The sequence below is a fragment of the Anarhichas minor genome, unplaced genomic scaffold (genome assembly GCF_050575085.1).
Source record: "Anarhichas minor isolate MPS153535 unplaced genomic scaffold, ASM5057508v1 ptg000062l, whole genome shotgun sequence".
NCBI classification, from domain to species: Eukaryota; Metazoa; Chordata; class Actinopteri; order Perciformes; family Anarhichadidae; genus Anarhichas; species Anarhichas minor.
Window position 1 is genome coordinate 7,324,454 of NW_027466508.1, and position 15,547 is coordinate 7,340,000.

General features: G+C 40.6%; 2 protein-coding genes across 2 annotated transcripts in view; one reads left to right on the forward strand and one right to left on the reverse strand.

Annotated features, from left to right (window-relative positions):
• Nucleotides 1–790: 790 nt before the first annotated feature.
• On the reverse strand, nt 791–11,406 carry LOC142933666 (coiled-coil domain-containing protein 81-like). Its single transcript, XM_076077860.1, has 16 exons — nt 11,213–11,406; nt 10,999–11,060; nt 10,768–10,921; nt 10,349–10,533; nt 10,180–10,254; nt 9,878–10,085; nt 8,563–8,677; nt 7,444–7,537; nt 7,020–7,166; nt 6,010–6,108; nt 5,491–5,660; nt 5,327–5,405; nt 3,985–4,095; nt 3,758–3,867; nt 3,547–3,672; nt 791–3,398 (listed from the first exon to the last, which is right to left on the reverse strand). The coding sequence occupies exons 1-16, from the start codon at nt 11,286–11,288 to the stop codon at nt 3,260–3,262; spliced, it is 1,950 nt and encodes a 649-aa protein (XP_075933975.1). The 5' UTR covers nt 11,289–11,406; the 3' UTR covers nt 791–3,259.
• Nucleotides 11,407–11,959: 553 nt separating this feature from the next.
• LOC142933665 (interleukin-18 receptor 1-like) overlaps nt 11,960–15,547 on the forward strand; it is a 5,792-nt gene continuing 2,204 nt past the window's right edge. The window contains exons 1-5 of the mRNA XM_076077859.1: nt 11,960–12,427; nt 13,563–13,815; nt 15,000–15,186; nt 15,275–15,419; nt 15,511–15,547. The exon at nt 15,511–15,547 is cut by the window's right edge and continues 26 nt beyond it. Coding sequence (XP_075933974.1) covers nt 12,379–12,427; nt 13,563–13,815; nt 15,000–15,186; nt 15,275–15,419; nt 15,511–15,547 — 671 coding nt within the window. The 5' untranslated portion in view covers nt 11,960–12,378. The remainder of the gene's footprint in view (nt 12,428–13,562; nt 13,816–14,999; nt 15,187–15,274; nt 15,420–15,510) is intronic.

The window sequence follows — 15,547 nt, forward strand, 5'->3', positions numbered from 1 at the left end:
AAAGTGGGGGTCGCGACCCCTAGGGGGGGCGCGGTGGTACTACAGGGGGGTCGCGGCTTCATCACCAACCCACACACACAGACGCACACATACACCGGTAAAACAATATAAAATAACCGACGTGACATGCACTGTGTTCCAACCACGCCACCAGAGCGGCTTATGTCACAGACCGACTGTGGCAAAACCAGCGAGAGCGAGAGCGAGCGCGCGCGAGCGAGAGAGCGCGAACGAGCGAGGGAGAGAGAGAGAATGAACTGAGAGTAGCAATCTCCAACCAGCAACCCCGCTTTGACAAAATCTGTAAAGCAAAGCAAGCCCACACCAGTCACTGATTTATATATATGAATAGGAATATACATAGGAATATGATCACAAAATAATATGGTCCATGTAGACCTGCACACCTTGTTCATAATTGTGTTATTTTATTGTTTGAGAAAACCTGCTGTTCAATGTGAGGAAATACAGTATATGTTGTTTGCACTTTGTTTGAAATTAAGTTAATTGTATTTACAAATTATTTTATATATTTTTTATTTTATATATATTTTATTATTGCTATTTTTTTTCCCAGTTAAACAAACTGAATAATAAACTGTGAAGTGATATGTACTTATTTTAGAAAGAAATAAAAATATTTTATACAGTTCATGCATTATAATGCAATTCATTAAAAACCAAGAAAAATTTGGGGTCGGGTTGCGGGGGGGGGGGGGGGGGGGGTCGTCCAATGTACCTATATCATCAAAGGGGGTCTTGACAGAAAAAGTTTGGGAACCACTGGTCTACTGTATGACCATGTGTCTGACTCTTATATGGATTTCCCCATGCATAACTCATCAGGTAATTGTTTACAAGCTTATACAAATATGTACCCCCCAAGGATAAGTAATGTTTTCAAAGTACTCCTGTGAGTTGCAGTAAGGCTGCAGCAGTAATTTATTGTTCAATAAATAGTTTAATAGCTTCAGGGTGGGTCCTGTTCTGGATCACACATCTCTTTCTCTGAGATATACAGAATGCGTTGTGAGGTACAGTATGTTTTCTGCACCACAACACACACTAACACATGTTTTTATCCATACACACAATCTGTCCCTCAGTTTAATCACCCAGAGTGTGTGGGGCAGTTAATTGTGCATCTGTTTTGATACGAAGACCTTCAAAATGCCTCCACGAGCTCATTAAGGGAGATCTGGTTCACAGAGAACTGGGACTACAGCCAGAATAATATTGTCATGATCCTGCAACACATTCATCATCCATAGAAACGCCCCACTGCATGAACCCATCCTCCCATATCAAAGCCACATACCTTCTTTCATCTTGTTTTGTTTTCCTCACTTTTCTCTTTGCTCCAATTTGTTTTCAAGCTTCTGAGGAAACACACAATGATTTGTAATGTTTTGCGTTTCCTTCCTTTTAACCCTGCAGTCCGCACAAACTTGGGGCCCATGTTGGGGCCCTCTTGCTTTTCATCTCTCTGTAAGTTATGTACTTCTTTGTATGTATGCCTACTGTAGCATATACAACTTCCCCCATCACTTGTCGGGGTCAGACATGGGACAGCTGCCCCTCAAAGTACATAACGCCCAACAGACAGTCTCTTTACTCCCTTCGCCACTGCTGCACTGGTGAAAATCATGAATTTTCAAAGTATCAGAATCTTAAAAAAAACAACAGTTTTTCCTCAATCCTTTGGCTCATTTTTTTGAAACAGTCAACATTCTCTAAACTCTAAGTCTCACAACTGTTTCATGTGACATCACTCTACTGCATGTCTGCAAAAGGTACCCACAACATTTTGTTTCAGGTCTCAAAACCTAGTTATTGTGTCAGTAAATTGGCGACCAAATTGAAAAGTTGTTTTGTCACCGCGCTACTTTAGTGTCACGGCAGCTGACAGAAATTCATCTCCTTTTTTTGGTAGTGATATTGTATAGCTAAGAAATATAATTATGTTCATTTTTATTTTACTTTTAGCAGTTTTACAACCAGGAAATATAGTTTCAGTGTAGCTTGTTTTTGTTTCGTTTCAGTTTTACTTTACTTTAACCTCGGTGAGTCATTTTGTTTCTCCATGACAGTTCTAAAAGTTTACTGGGAAATAATGCTTGAATGTACTGTTTACAAAGTACTAAAATGCATTGACTTCTACCTACATGCTAACTACTGTAGCTAGGTAGTGATTCACTTCTACCAACTTGTCTCCAATTATAAACTTAACCAAATAAGAACCTGAGTAGAGATTTGTTCATGGGGGTCGGGTCAAGTCGGTCTTATTTTTATGACCCAAAATCACAAATTTATCTCAAGGGACGTGCGCTTGGGTGTTGCTAAATAACAGACGTAGCATTGCTAGTTGATTGCTCAGTAGTTGTTAGGATGCTGCGGTTATTTCTTCGGTGTTTGGTACTACTAGATGCTGTGAGTGTCACTAAATTGATGCTTGGTGGTTGCTATGGTGTTCAGGGGGGTTGGTTGGGTATCTAGGCCGTAGCGGGGACAGTATTCCTACACTAATACCTGTATTTTGCAAACACAAACTAGAGGTTCAGTACAGATCTTTACACCAAATCTTCAAAGTGAACAGATCTTTGAACTGAACTGAATATAATGCTGCGTTCCTTTTACCTCAGAAGTCTGAGCTGGGAATGACGTCACACCGAAGTTGGTGGCATTCCAGTAAAACAAGTCGGAAAACTTAATGGTCTTTGCTCCAGCCATGTTAGCCATTGTTAGCGATACCGGTTGATTACATTGTATTACCGGTATTTTGCAGATACAAACAACGTAGCAACATGTCTGCAGATAGAAGTTGGACAGCACTGTGTTCGTCTGATCTATTTAGAAACAAATTAGACAGAATTGCTCATGAACAGTATTCACCACAGCTTTTGTTTTGTAGATGCCGCACGCGGAGCGGCCATCTTGGGTTTTGAGGTCGCGGTGAGGTTTGCCTGACTTCAGGCTGCGGTCCAGTTGAAATTTCTGGGAGCTGGGAACTCAGAAATTTCGAAATAACAAAAACAACCATATTCTAGGGAAAATAAAAGTACAGCAAACAAGAACTCTGCCCAACAAAAGGAGAATAAATCTCACATTAACACAGCCGATTAAAGTATATGCTTCACATGCTTAACGTATCATTTAAATCTTTAGTGACTTTCCCATGATGAGGCACAAGGATTGAGGTCTTGTTTAGGTTCTGAGGTATTGATGTTCAAGTTGTAGCTGCTGTAGGCTACACTGATCATCAGATCATGAATTGTGAGCCAGAGAGGTATTGAGAGTCCTTCCAGATGTGGGTCTCTCCACAGTTGGTGGTCCTCCTCTTACACTGGCAGCAGCTCCTGTACTGTGCCAGTTTATCTACCAGGAGCTCCCCAGCAGAACTGACCACAGGGAGACAGAAGAAAGCATGAATGATGTCAGCCGTGATGTATCTTTTAGGTTGGTGAGTAAGTCTGTTGAACTGTTTACTTATGATTATATAAGTAGATGTAAATGCATGCTGACGGAGGTGATCCCACATCCACAGACCTCAGGAAGCGTTTCTCCTCTTCCTCTCGCTGGTGTTTAAGCTTTGCACTGCGACTCCACTCGTCCTCCAGGGACTTACTGATGTCCCGCTTCTTCTCAAAGCGATTGATGCGGTCCACTATAAACCTGGACAGGAAACATAGACAAACTACAATAGTTTCTTCATGCTCATTATTATCCATTTCTTTCATTCGTCCCTTCCTTTACTCACTCCATTTTGTTGTGTTTGAGAACTTCTCTCTCTTTATCCAGCTGTTCATGATGATTGTGCAGTTCTTCTTTCTTCCGCTGAGTGGCAGCACTGAAATTTACTCGGAAGAGCTGCCAGTAGAAACAAACTTTTAATTGTACAACAATGACATTGATTATTTATGACATCTTCATGAGGCCAAAAATTTAACAATGAGGTTTATGGCAGCGATAGGAAACAGCGTTAACCTTCTGTGCCCTCTCTCGGCCTTCTGCGTTGTTGGCTGCTGTCGCACAGCGGTTGAACCCGGAGTTGTCAGCTTGGCACTCTGGAGGATCTGTGCACTTCTTATCTCCCACCTAAAGGACAGAACAGACTCATTTTTAGTGGACGTTGGCCATTGAGCAGACTATGACTTTCTGGCCCACTAAGTCAAAACTAAGTCAAATGCAAAAAATTGTTTCTGGCACCCTTTGTTGATACTCCAGAAAATATTGTGAAATTCTGTAAACCAAGAAATAAAAAAAAACGTGACTTTTATTTTGAAATAGAGGCCTACACAACTATCTGCATATGCTAAACATAGGACACAAGCATAATTTCAGTCCATAAAAAGAACAACTGGTTAGGACGCAAGCCTCTCCCCAGATTTTGCATTGCACTGCTATAACACTGCTGCAGAACCAGAGATTATTTTTTTTATTCCATGCATTCCTCTTCCTTGTCAAAACCTGCCGCCTATATTAACCACAATGCAACTTAGGTGTGTTACGCTAGTAACAGCTAATGCAGCCTCCCGCTGCCTCAAGCAGAGACTAGGAGTGGGCTACAGCGGTCTGGTAAGATCTTTTCATCGCAACTCCACTCCAGATAAAAAACAAATTCACTTCAACAACGACTCCAACAACCAACGACGACTCAAATGACATCGCTTAAGGTAATTTATCAGACTTGACACAGCTCCCTCTGGAGCCATAAAAAACTATATACACCTTTTAAAGAAATGACGTACCGATTCTTTATTACCAAAGAAACTTAAATGATTTTGTTGTGAGTGAGTTGGAAAAATATGATCTCTGTTAAAAGTCTTACAAGTAAGGTACACTTGTTATATAAATCCAGTAATTGAATAATACGTTATTGTTAAGAGCATGTAGGAATCAGGGCTGGTTTATTTAAGTGAAAGTTTAACGACATGATGTAACTCTGACATCTTCTTGTGGTGCAATAAACCAAGTAACCAGGCGGCAGCCTCTGGTTCTGTAAAGTGAAGCCAGTTAGGAAGTACCTTAAACCTGCATTCTTTCTAACGGCCACCAGGGGACGACTGCTCTGGTTGCAAAAAGAATCGTATGGAAGTCTATGAGGAAATTACTTCTCACTTGATTTACTACCTCAGTAAACATTGTAAACATAAGTTTATGGTCTACTACTTACTTCTAATGTTAACTTGAAGGCTATTTGTTATATATTCTCTAAGCAATACAATAACTGAACTGAATAACTGCTATTTTACTCACTTCCCTCACCATATTGTCACTGGTGATCATTATGTGTAAAGCTTGGTTTACAAACAAAGTATTTCCTTGCCTGCGTGTCCAGAGCCCTCTTGTAATGTGTAGTTCTCTCGTGTTTCTGCTGGAGCTGCTGAGCCTTCTGCAAAGCTACCCTAGAACACACACACACCAGGTTACACACTTGCTACCACAACAGATGATTATTTGAACTTCCCGAGCAGTGCCGCCGTTACTCACTCCTGGACCAGCTGCACCTGGTCTAGATGCTCCATGAGCCAACGGTTCTGCTGGTCTCGAGCCTCGTGTTGCCGCCGGGTGTCTATCTGGCTCTGAAGCTCGTTCATGTAACGATGCTGCTGGATCCTCCTGGCAGGAGTGAAGGGCCGAGCCGGGAAGACGAATGAAGTCTAAACACATTTTAACAAGCCAATGTAACACTAAAAGGATACAGTGAGTGAGCTGTTAAGTGTGATTTCATGTATTAACATTTTCATAAACTCGAACCCTATTTTTGACACTATTTATGTTCAAATTTCTTTCTGCAATAGCCTTTCAATGTATTTACATTCTGAACATGATCATTCACCAAAAATGTGTATACTAAACAAGACATTTTCACCACTTCTACTTTGACCTGATGTTGTGTGGAAAAGTATTTGCGCCGTATACAGTTTGTTTGGCTGCAATGTAAACGACTGGCTGAGTGTTACCTACCAGGACTGAAATCTTACAACTTTAATATCAAGTTCTACTCACAGGGAAGAGAGGGCAGCAAGTCTTCTCTCTCTTCTCCGACATTTGCAGGTTGAATGTAGCAACCTGCTTTGCATGCTTATGTTGCTCATTCAGCTTCTCCTGCCAGACGAACACACGAAAACACGAGCCTTGTATCATCATGTTGACTGAAACAGCAAAGACATTGAGAGCATGATACTCACCAGGGTAAAAAACTAACTTTTTCAGAAGGCAGTTTTATTGATCCATGAAACAATATTGGCAAAAACATCATGCAAAGCACTTCAAGTTGTTTCATTTTGAATTTTAATATCCCAGAAGTCCCACACCTCTCCCCCAGTGCTGTAAAGAGGATGAAGCTGCTTTCTCAGCTCTCTGGCCCCAACCAGTCTGGAACCACCCTTAACGCCTCAATTGTTGAGATGTTTTTTATTGTTTATGTTTTTATTGCGTTTTTTACTCTTTTTTTTGACACAATGGTATGAGTTTACTTCTGCCCTCGGCCTTGTGAAACCAACAGTTTTCACATCCTCAATCAGTGGGTTGTTTTCTGATCCCAATTTCTTTCTTTCTCAGAAACCACAAAAAAAATCCACAGAGCACTCACTCACAAATCACCTTCAATAACCCGCAGCAGATGGTATGAAATAGACCATAAACTAATGTTTACAATGTTTACCGAGGTAATAAATCAAGTGAGAAATAGGGTAATTTTCTCATAGACTTCAATAAAATCTGACTTAACTAGAGTTCTTATCCCGGAGCTGTATTAGTCTGCTTCATAAACGGCGTCGAGAGGAAAGAGGAGAAAAACCGGAGGGAAATTACAAAAAGGACAGGAGTTGCGGCTGAGCTGATCAAAAACACACAAGGAGACAACACATTCCAACAGATACTGTCTATGCGTCTGTTTCTAGCTAGCCTACAGCTAACGTTTGCTCGGTCAAATTTGTGCTTTCTTTTTTGTCCGAACACACACTTATCACAGAAAAACACTCAAACACACTAAGGGCACACATGCATACACACACCTGTTCTTCGTCCATGTACTGCTTGTCTCTCTGTTGTTCTTTAAGCAGTAAGAGTTTCTCCTGAGCTCGCTCCTCTGCCTGCTGCTGCTCCCTCAGGTAGACTGGAACATTTCTTTGGGCCCGCTGCATACACAGGTAGCACAGTTCCTACGATGACAAGATAGTAATCGCAATTATACACAGTTAATAATCAGTAATGTAAACATAGTTATTTACACGCTGTCTAATTTCAATACTTTGTAGGTAATGCATTGCTTAGGTTCAACCAGTGCAATATTATACTCAAACAATCATATCAATAAAATGTAATTCTCTATGAATAACATCTAATTTTGGTCTCACTTTCCAATCGCGCCAAGAAGAAAGTGAATCTACCTCTATGAAAGCCAGATTGGATCTACACGTACAAACCTACAGTACACACCTGTCCAGCACGAGTGTGGCCAGTGCAGCGAACAGTCACTCGAGGCTTCTCCAGTTTGGGGGGGACCTCTGGTGGTGTGACGGAGGTGGTGGGCCTGGGAGATGAAACGGATCCTTTAACATACTGTTCAGCGAAGAGAGCGACTCCCTGGTGTGTGCAGTATGGTGTTATCTTATTACAGGAAAGTGACCAGTACGATTCCCTGCGTAATAAATTGCAATTCTTCTCAAAAGTATTGTTTTGGAGTTTAAATGTCTGCATGAACATGTCAATCTGAGGGCTGTCCTCGACCAAAGAACTTCTTAGTCGACTAACAAAACGATTTTGCCAACTAATCGATTAGTTGATTTAATCGACAGATCTGTCGACACATTATTTGTCAGATCCTTCCTGGGGTGTTACTAAAACAGAAAAAGAGATGTACTGTTGAGAGAATTTCTATTGAAACCGAATAAATAAACTTATACAGTGTTTAAATTAATATCTATTAAAAGGACCATAACTTTTGAGTTAAAGCAGAAAAAATTACTTCATCGTAGTTTAATCGCAAAATAATTGTTGAACAGCTTGAATTGAACAGCTGTTGTATTTGTATGAAGTTTCACATGGGGCCTTGTTGCATCATGGACATGTGTTTGAGGTGTGAAGAGTGCTCGAGCTCTTTCTGAGGATATAACAGAATCAGTGGCTCTAAAGTCCTCCTGTTATCTGTAGTGACTCTGAAATTCAGCTGACACTTGCAGGTGCACTGACGGTGTTCATGGACTTGCTTGCAACAAGATAAAAATAACAGGGATATCGTTTGTGATCACAGTCTGTCCCGTTCTCAATTTAAGAAGTGTGTGTGTGTGTGTGTGTGTGTGTGTGTGCGTGTGTGTGTGTGTGCGTGCTCTGACAGTGAAGGTGAGGTGATGACAGAGGAGGAATCTGTCCCACAGGTAGTTGTGCATCATTGATGGAGCTGGAAGCTGCCTCCGGGCTGTAACAATATAAGACCACCACAGAGCTCTCAGCTCACACTGACTCATCTACCTGCAAACAAGAGCTCTGTGCTCTGCAAACTGAACCTTTCCATAGACTGTGTGTGCTTGTCTGTCTGTGTCTTTGTGTGTGTTGTACTTGTCTGTGGCCTCCATGGGGGGTTTTGGATTCAGTTCTTCAGACAGGCTGACAGCTTTCATCTTGGCAGGCTGCAGTGGCTGATGGGATTTAGATTGTCTCTGTTGGGGAACCTCTGCAGAGACACACAACACTCTGAGTGGGTTCACTGTTACTATAACTGCACTTCATATGACAGCACCAGCTCTATAGTTATTAATTCTAGACTCAACCTCTGCTACATAATTAGTTTTTTTGATAAGAGATGGGTTTCAATATCCAGCAGAGTCATTTTTTTCCAAGAAGTCTCAAGTCTCTTGTGGTTGTAATGAGCGTTCTATCATCCAGTCTGCTCAGAATAGACATAGTATCTAAGGAACTCAAAGCATGTACTCTAGCATCCCTTCTTTATCTATTTAAAACATCAACATTAGTTGTTTGGTATATGTTCACGTTTACCAGCAATGCAGTATGAAAATAGCATACAATAAAAACTTTCCTTTTAAGTAAATATCTACATTTTGCCCCTTAAAGTCCCACAGTGAAACTTTAACAGAAGACAGTTATAAGAGATTTTAAAATCAAATCCTTTGCATTAGATTGGCTCGCTTAAAAGTGGGTCATTAGACTCATTAAGCTTCGACTCAGAGTCTTGTATAATCCAGCTGTTTATCAGAGCTGTCCATTCATAAACATTGGCTATCGTACACCACATTGAAAGTAACAGCCTGAGTAATTTTGGATAAGGTGAGAACCGGTGCTCCAGCTCATCCTGCTGGTGCAACCAGTTCATCAAGTGCAACGACACTTCGCATAAAGACTGGAAGCAGCAGCAACTCATCTGTATGTACAAAAACCTCCTCGAGTCATAACCAGGCAACCAGCCAAGACTCCAGAAAGTCACTGCTGCAAAAAATAAATACTTTGTCACTCCCTTTTTTTGTACAGATTAAATACGCAAGATATAAAGTGTAAATTTGTGAGTTTAGGAATGCAGTAGGTGGATTTTATTATGTTTGTGCAGCTGTCCCCGCCTCTTCCAGTCTTTATGCTAAGCTAAGCTAAGCTAATCGGCCGTTTTCTGTAGCCTCATAGTTAACAGAGTCAACATTTCCGCAAGAAATCCAATAAGTCTTATTTCCCAAAATGACCTCCAAACACATTGATATATGATAAATGTGAATTTACATAATTTCCACATCAAGTTTGTTTCAGCTGCTACTGTAGCTCCAGCCTTAACAGTGAGGAACACATATCGTTTTCCTTTGCTGCAAGATTTGAAAGGATTTGGATTTGATCCAATGTTTAATTTAGATTCATTAGAGCGCTGTCAAACCCCAAATTGTCAGCCTTGTGCCAAAAGCGCTTTCACCTCCTGCATTCCTCTGGTCTGGAGCTGGTGACAAGCACCATACGTCTTTGTCCCCAGCTTTGTTGTCTGGCTGAGGAGAGCAGACAGTTGGCAGGGTGATGGGGTTGGCAGTCTGTGGCCTCTGAAGCCTGGACAGGCCACCAGACAGCAAAGAGACACTGCTCCCAGGTCTCTGCAGGGACAAGAGTACAGATGATCTGTCCCAATGCATACGCATTCATTGTGCACCATAACATGCAAACACACATGTATGTCTGTATACTCACCTTGTTAAAGGCTGACAGCAGCTGACCAGTTCCATCCATAGCGCTAATAAAACCTCTGTTGAACTTCATCCGCACCTTTGAATAACATAAGACGAGATTACATTTAGCAGAAAACCAGTGGTCATAGTCCCAGACTTAGAAATATACAGCAGATGAGCAGGCGAGCCACCTTGTTGTTCTTGAAAGACAAAACTCCAATTCCCTGGAAGGTGAGGAATATGTTTTGTTCAGAGGCCAAAGCCCTGAAGAGGAGAAGAAGAGTTTCTCTAACGCAGCCCTCCACTACGTCTCGAATGAAAGGAGTCTCTTGTGACACAGCTGCAAAGTTCAGCTGCACCACTGGTAGGTGTGTTGCTGTGAAGGACACACACACAAACCTATATTATGATATTATAATACCTATTTTAAATACTTATATATCACTCATAAGAAGCTGATTGAAAAGTAACGTTTCCGGGTTCTTAAATTCTCCTGACCTGTGAAGCTATATTTGATTTCAATTTCTCCATCTTTTTTGTTGTTTTTCAGATGGGTTTGTGGTGACATACATCCTTAGAAGGAATTTCTTCAAATCAAATAGGTGCTCACCTGCAGCCAGTGGCCTGACCTGCTTTAAACCCAGAGACTGGACAAGTTTCCCAGCCAAGAGGAAGATGGGTCGTTGGATGATTGTGTAATTGTTTCCTATGTCCAACTTCTGCTGAGAGAAGGTGAAGGTCCCCAGTCCGGTCAGGTGGACCCCCTGTTGGATCAATCAATTATGGATGGACAGATAGATAGATGGATAGATGAATAGATGGATAGATGGATAGGTCTAACCTTTTGTAAGGTCATCTGACGTTCAATGTAGGCAGATATGTCAGCCCAAATACATTGTATATCTGAAAAACACAAACAAACATGAAGTTTGGTTATATGGCGACATGGAGACGCCTGCACACTTTGTTAGCAGTGTATACACCGAACTAGCAGTGGAATAAACAGTTTATCACGCTCACTCTGGTATAAAAAAAACAAGAAGTTTTTGTCTGACCGTGTTCTGAGAGCTGGGAGAGAGTCGGTAAAGTCCGCCCGTCCGCTTCTGACAGCAGCCGCAGAATGTCCGTCATGTCTGTTAAACTATTTGAAAAATCATCACAGGATGAAGTTTTTAGAAACGTCTCTCTATAACGTCCGTCTTCTACCTGATGAGCTGCCACTGCCAGAGATTAAGACGAGCACTCGAGAGCAGCGGTTGCCCGGAGCGATGCCCCCCCCCCCCGCACGGCACGCACAGGTCCGGGTTTCCAGTGCAGCAGAAAGACACAACGACAACAAAGCAGTTCAAGTTTCATCTTGTAGTTGTCAGCATTATAATGTTGGACACACGTATTTGAAAGCCGGAAAAAGTCATATACATGAGGGTGCACTGGCCACAGTCAACTAGCCTGTTTATTTCAATATAGACTTTCTTATTAATAATAATAATAATAATAATAATAATAAAATAGGCTATCCATGCAGGTTTCACCTTTGACAGCCTTATTGTTTACTAATCAATGCGATTTGAAGAATTGTTTTGAAAAAGCATTTAGATCTCAATGTTGGCAAATACAATTTACAAAAAATATGGTTTAATAGTCAACTGAATGAACAAATAATTAATTCAATTAAATAATTGATTACAAATAGAAGGGTGGGGTTTTGCATTTTGGGGAACTTGGACTCAGTTCAATCAAATCAATTGTATTAGTACTTCCCAAAATTACAAAAATATACAAGGACAGCCTCCTAAAAAAAACGGGTTCAGGCTTCAAGTGCAATCATTTGAACAATGTGTTGACGGGAAGTTGTGGAGCAGCCGCCAAACACTGATAAGACTTTAACCCCCTCCACCACACACACACAAATTTAAATACCGTGCTTATGCAAGGGTGCTGCATAAATTAGGTCCGTTACTAAAGTCAACACAGATATAGCTACATATATATTGTAAGTGCTTATTACAGACAGCCCATGTAGCCTACTATAAATAGCTATGAGCTATTTTAAATGTTATTACTCAGCCGGAGGCATATCAGAAGGAAATACAATGACTTGTTTATAGCTCCTCTTTCATTTTCATTTCATGAAATGACTCATGAAGCTAAATGACTCCACAGAACACCGAGACGTTTCTGAGAGGACAATTGTGGATCCCTGATGTGAGGTGTTTTTATCATGATGGAGAAAATACTGATGATTCTGATCCTCCTCACGTCACTGACAGGTAGGTCTAAGAAAAGTAATGTGTAAGTAAGTAATGTGTTTGTCTGTTTAGATGTGGTGTGAAATATCCAACATTCAAAGTACACTGATATTTAATAGCCTGTGGTGGTAAATAACTATACTATACTCCAGTGCTGAACTTAAGGGAACTTACTAACCATTTGTTTGTTTTTCAGTTGTATACTACTTTACCTTAAACTATGCTCTATTTCAGAGGGAAACACTATATAATTGCTTGTATTTATTTGACAGACTTTTTTGTACAACTTTTACATAAAAAAAAGTTAATGACATAAAACTAAAATTATTGCTCAAACCAGTGGTTACCAACCTCAGGCTCCTTGTAAGATATCTATGAGTTGTTAGAATTTCCACCAAAGAGTCATCACCTCTCTAATCTTGGATTATTAATAAATTACCCAGACCCAGAGAGCTAAGATGATTCATCACAAAAATGGAAATAATAGACTGATGTTGCAGAACCTTTATATATTTTACATTTATTTTTATTTTCCAGACCTCATTAATCCTCTCACAACCCCTTACATTTATCATGTGACTCTCGGGACACTTGAAGGTTGGGAACCACTGGACTAAACTATCTAAAAGTATCTAAAGCTAACTCTAACTCGACCAACAGTAAAATGCTACTTACACATTGTTGCAAAGTTTAATACATATACTACACGCTCAAACTTGTAGGTGAAAAATACTCTGTTGCACTGGTACTTTGATTAGGGTCTTGAATAGTCTGTATTCAGACTCCTGTAATCAACAATCCTGCATTGTGAAATATCCACATGGTTATGAGACATGCCAAATAGCATACAAAGCTTTCTTAAGTGCTGAGTGCTCCCACAGATGCTGACCAATTTCCCTTTAGAAGACAATCACAAGGCGATTAAAGCCACCAACAAATTGGGATGTGGCCGGATAGACCTACAAGTCACCCAAGCTCAAAGTGTTGTTATACAAAGGATGACATACCAGGCTGTTCTCATCCAGCAGTAAAAAGTAAAATAATGCGCTGTAATTTGTAGACTTTGTAGTTTTTTTTTTCTGTTGGTTGCCTGGCAACTTCACAGTAACAATAATTTTACATAATAATATTAGCTAACATTTCTGACACTTTGCAGGCGTGTGTCCCTGGAGAACCACAGAGACATATGTCAAGGCAGGTGAGATGGTGGCGCTGTACTGCCCTCATGGCAGAGGTTCTAGTCGTGGTGATGCCAAAGTGATCTGGACCAGTTACACCACCCAGGAGATGGACCTGACCGACATGTCCTCAGCTGAGCAAAGGCAGATGGGGGTGCTGGTTTATGGAAGGAGCCTCGTGATTCTCAGTGCTTCTGTCAACCATCGGGGGAATTACTCATGCTCTCTGGGGTAAAGCCCAAACAAGTTCATAAACAGCATTCGTCTCTTACAAGGGAGTACAATTCCCAAAGAGCACGTTTAAACCATGTTTAGTTCCTAAGACTGACGTTAAACAAGACTATAAAAGTTGCATAAATAGTTCAGGCAGGCAAATGCATTTTACCTCTAAGGGATTATCTTGGCTCTCAGTTCCTAGAGTCCCTAATGAATGAGGTTTTACACTGGTGATTTCTATATATCTTCTTATATCTAATGAACGCAAAGTGTAGATGTTTTAAATATTTGCTGTATTATAAAATATTGTAGAGCTCATATTCTGAAAGCATAATTTGTCGATTGTTGTCTTATCTAACATCTGCAGTAACATAAATGTAGTTAACCAGCTACAGCTTTTTGCCTTGCACTGAACCATTGAACCAGCTGCTTACCATTATAATGAGCTATCTGCAATAAGAGATAAACAGGACCAAGAGCCTAAAGCCACGCTAGCAGCTCTGTGATGACGCTACTTTGAGCTAAATGCTAACACTAACAACACTAACATGTTGATGTTAAGCAAATAGTGTTCACCATCTTAGTTTAGCTTGATAGAATGCTAACATTCGCTAACTGTCACTAAACACAAAGTACAGCAGAGGCTGACGGGAATGTCATTACTTTTGCAAGTATTCGGTCATAAACCAATTTGGACAAATTGTAAAGTTGACCTCATGGTGGCGCTAGATGAAAAGTAATGGATTCTAAGTCATCCTTAAGTGAACATGATTGTCTGAACTAAACTTCATGGTACTCCATCCATACGTTTGCAAACCCAAAGACATTTCACTCAAACCCACAAGATGTAAAGTCAGGGGGAAACCATCCTGACTTGTTCGTAGAGGACAGCGTGCTTACCCACAGCTTCATCCCTCCATCCACACAGTTGTGGTGTAATTTGGTTCTTTGCAGCGTGAAGCCTTGTCAGCCACAAACCAAATGCCATAGAAGGTCCGTTGTAATGTGGCGCTGGCAGACATCATTCTCTCTAAATGACACTAAAACTATCTGGATAGAGAAATGTCACACAGTGGCTAAGATTTAAAATTTGCATTTTTGGAAACTGATCTTTTTTAGCTGTCTCCACAATTCATGCATAATGTTTGAACTGTGAATGTGAAATCTTCATATTAACCTTTTCTGTGATGACATGACAGAAATGCTAGCAGCCAGTTCTGGTTCAGGCTGATCGTATGCACAACACAGTCCAGAGAGTATTTGAAGAGGACCCAGTACCCTCAAATATGTTACACACAAGAGGCCTGCATATTGAATTGTCCCGAGGTAAACGTACCTGCTGTAAACACGCCGAATATTACCACCAACGGCATTATATGGCACAAGGTATGTAAACACAGCAGATTTTTTTGAGGCAAAAGCTGGTTTGCAGTGACTTCATGATTAAAAAAACATGTATTTTTCGATCTTGTAGGAGGGCGAGTCTTTGCCAAAAGACGACTACTTCTCAAGTGTGGAAGTGAATGACCACGGTGAATACACCTGTACCAGATCCTACCTGTATTTGAGACAACTATATAACATGACCTTTACAGTGCTGCTTAAAATTAAACCAAAAGGTGAGAAAAAACGCTTTTTGGGTCTGTTTATTGTCATAGACTTCAATATGTTTTATTTGTGCGTTAAATGTTTGCTCTTTTTCCTGCACAGAAAAATCTGGACAATCAATGATACTTTCACCACGCAA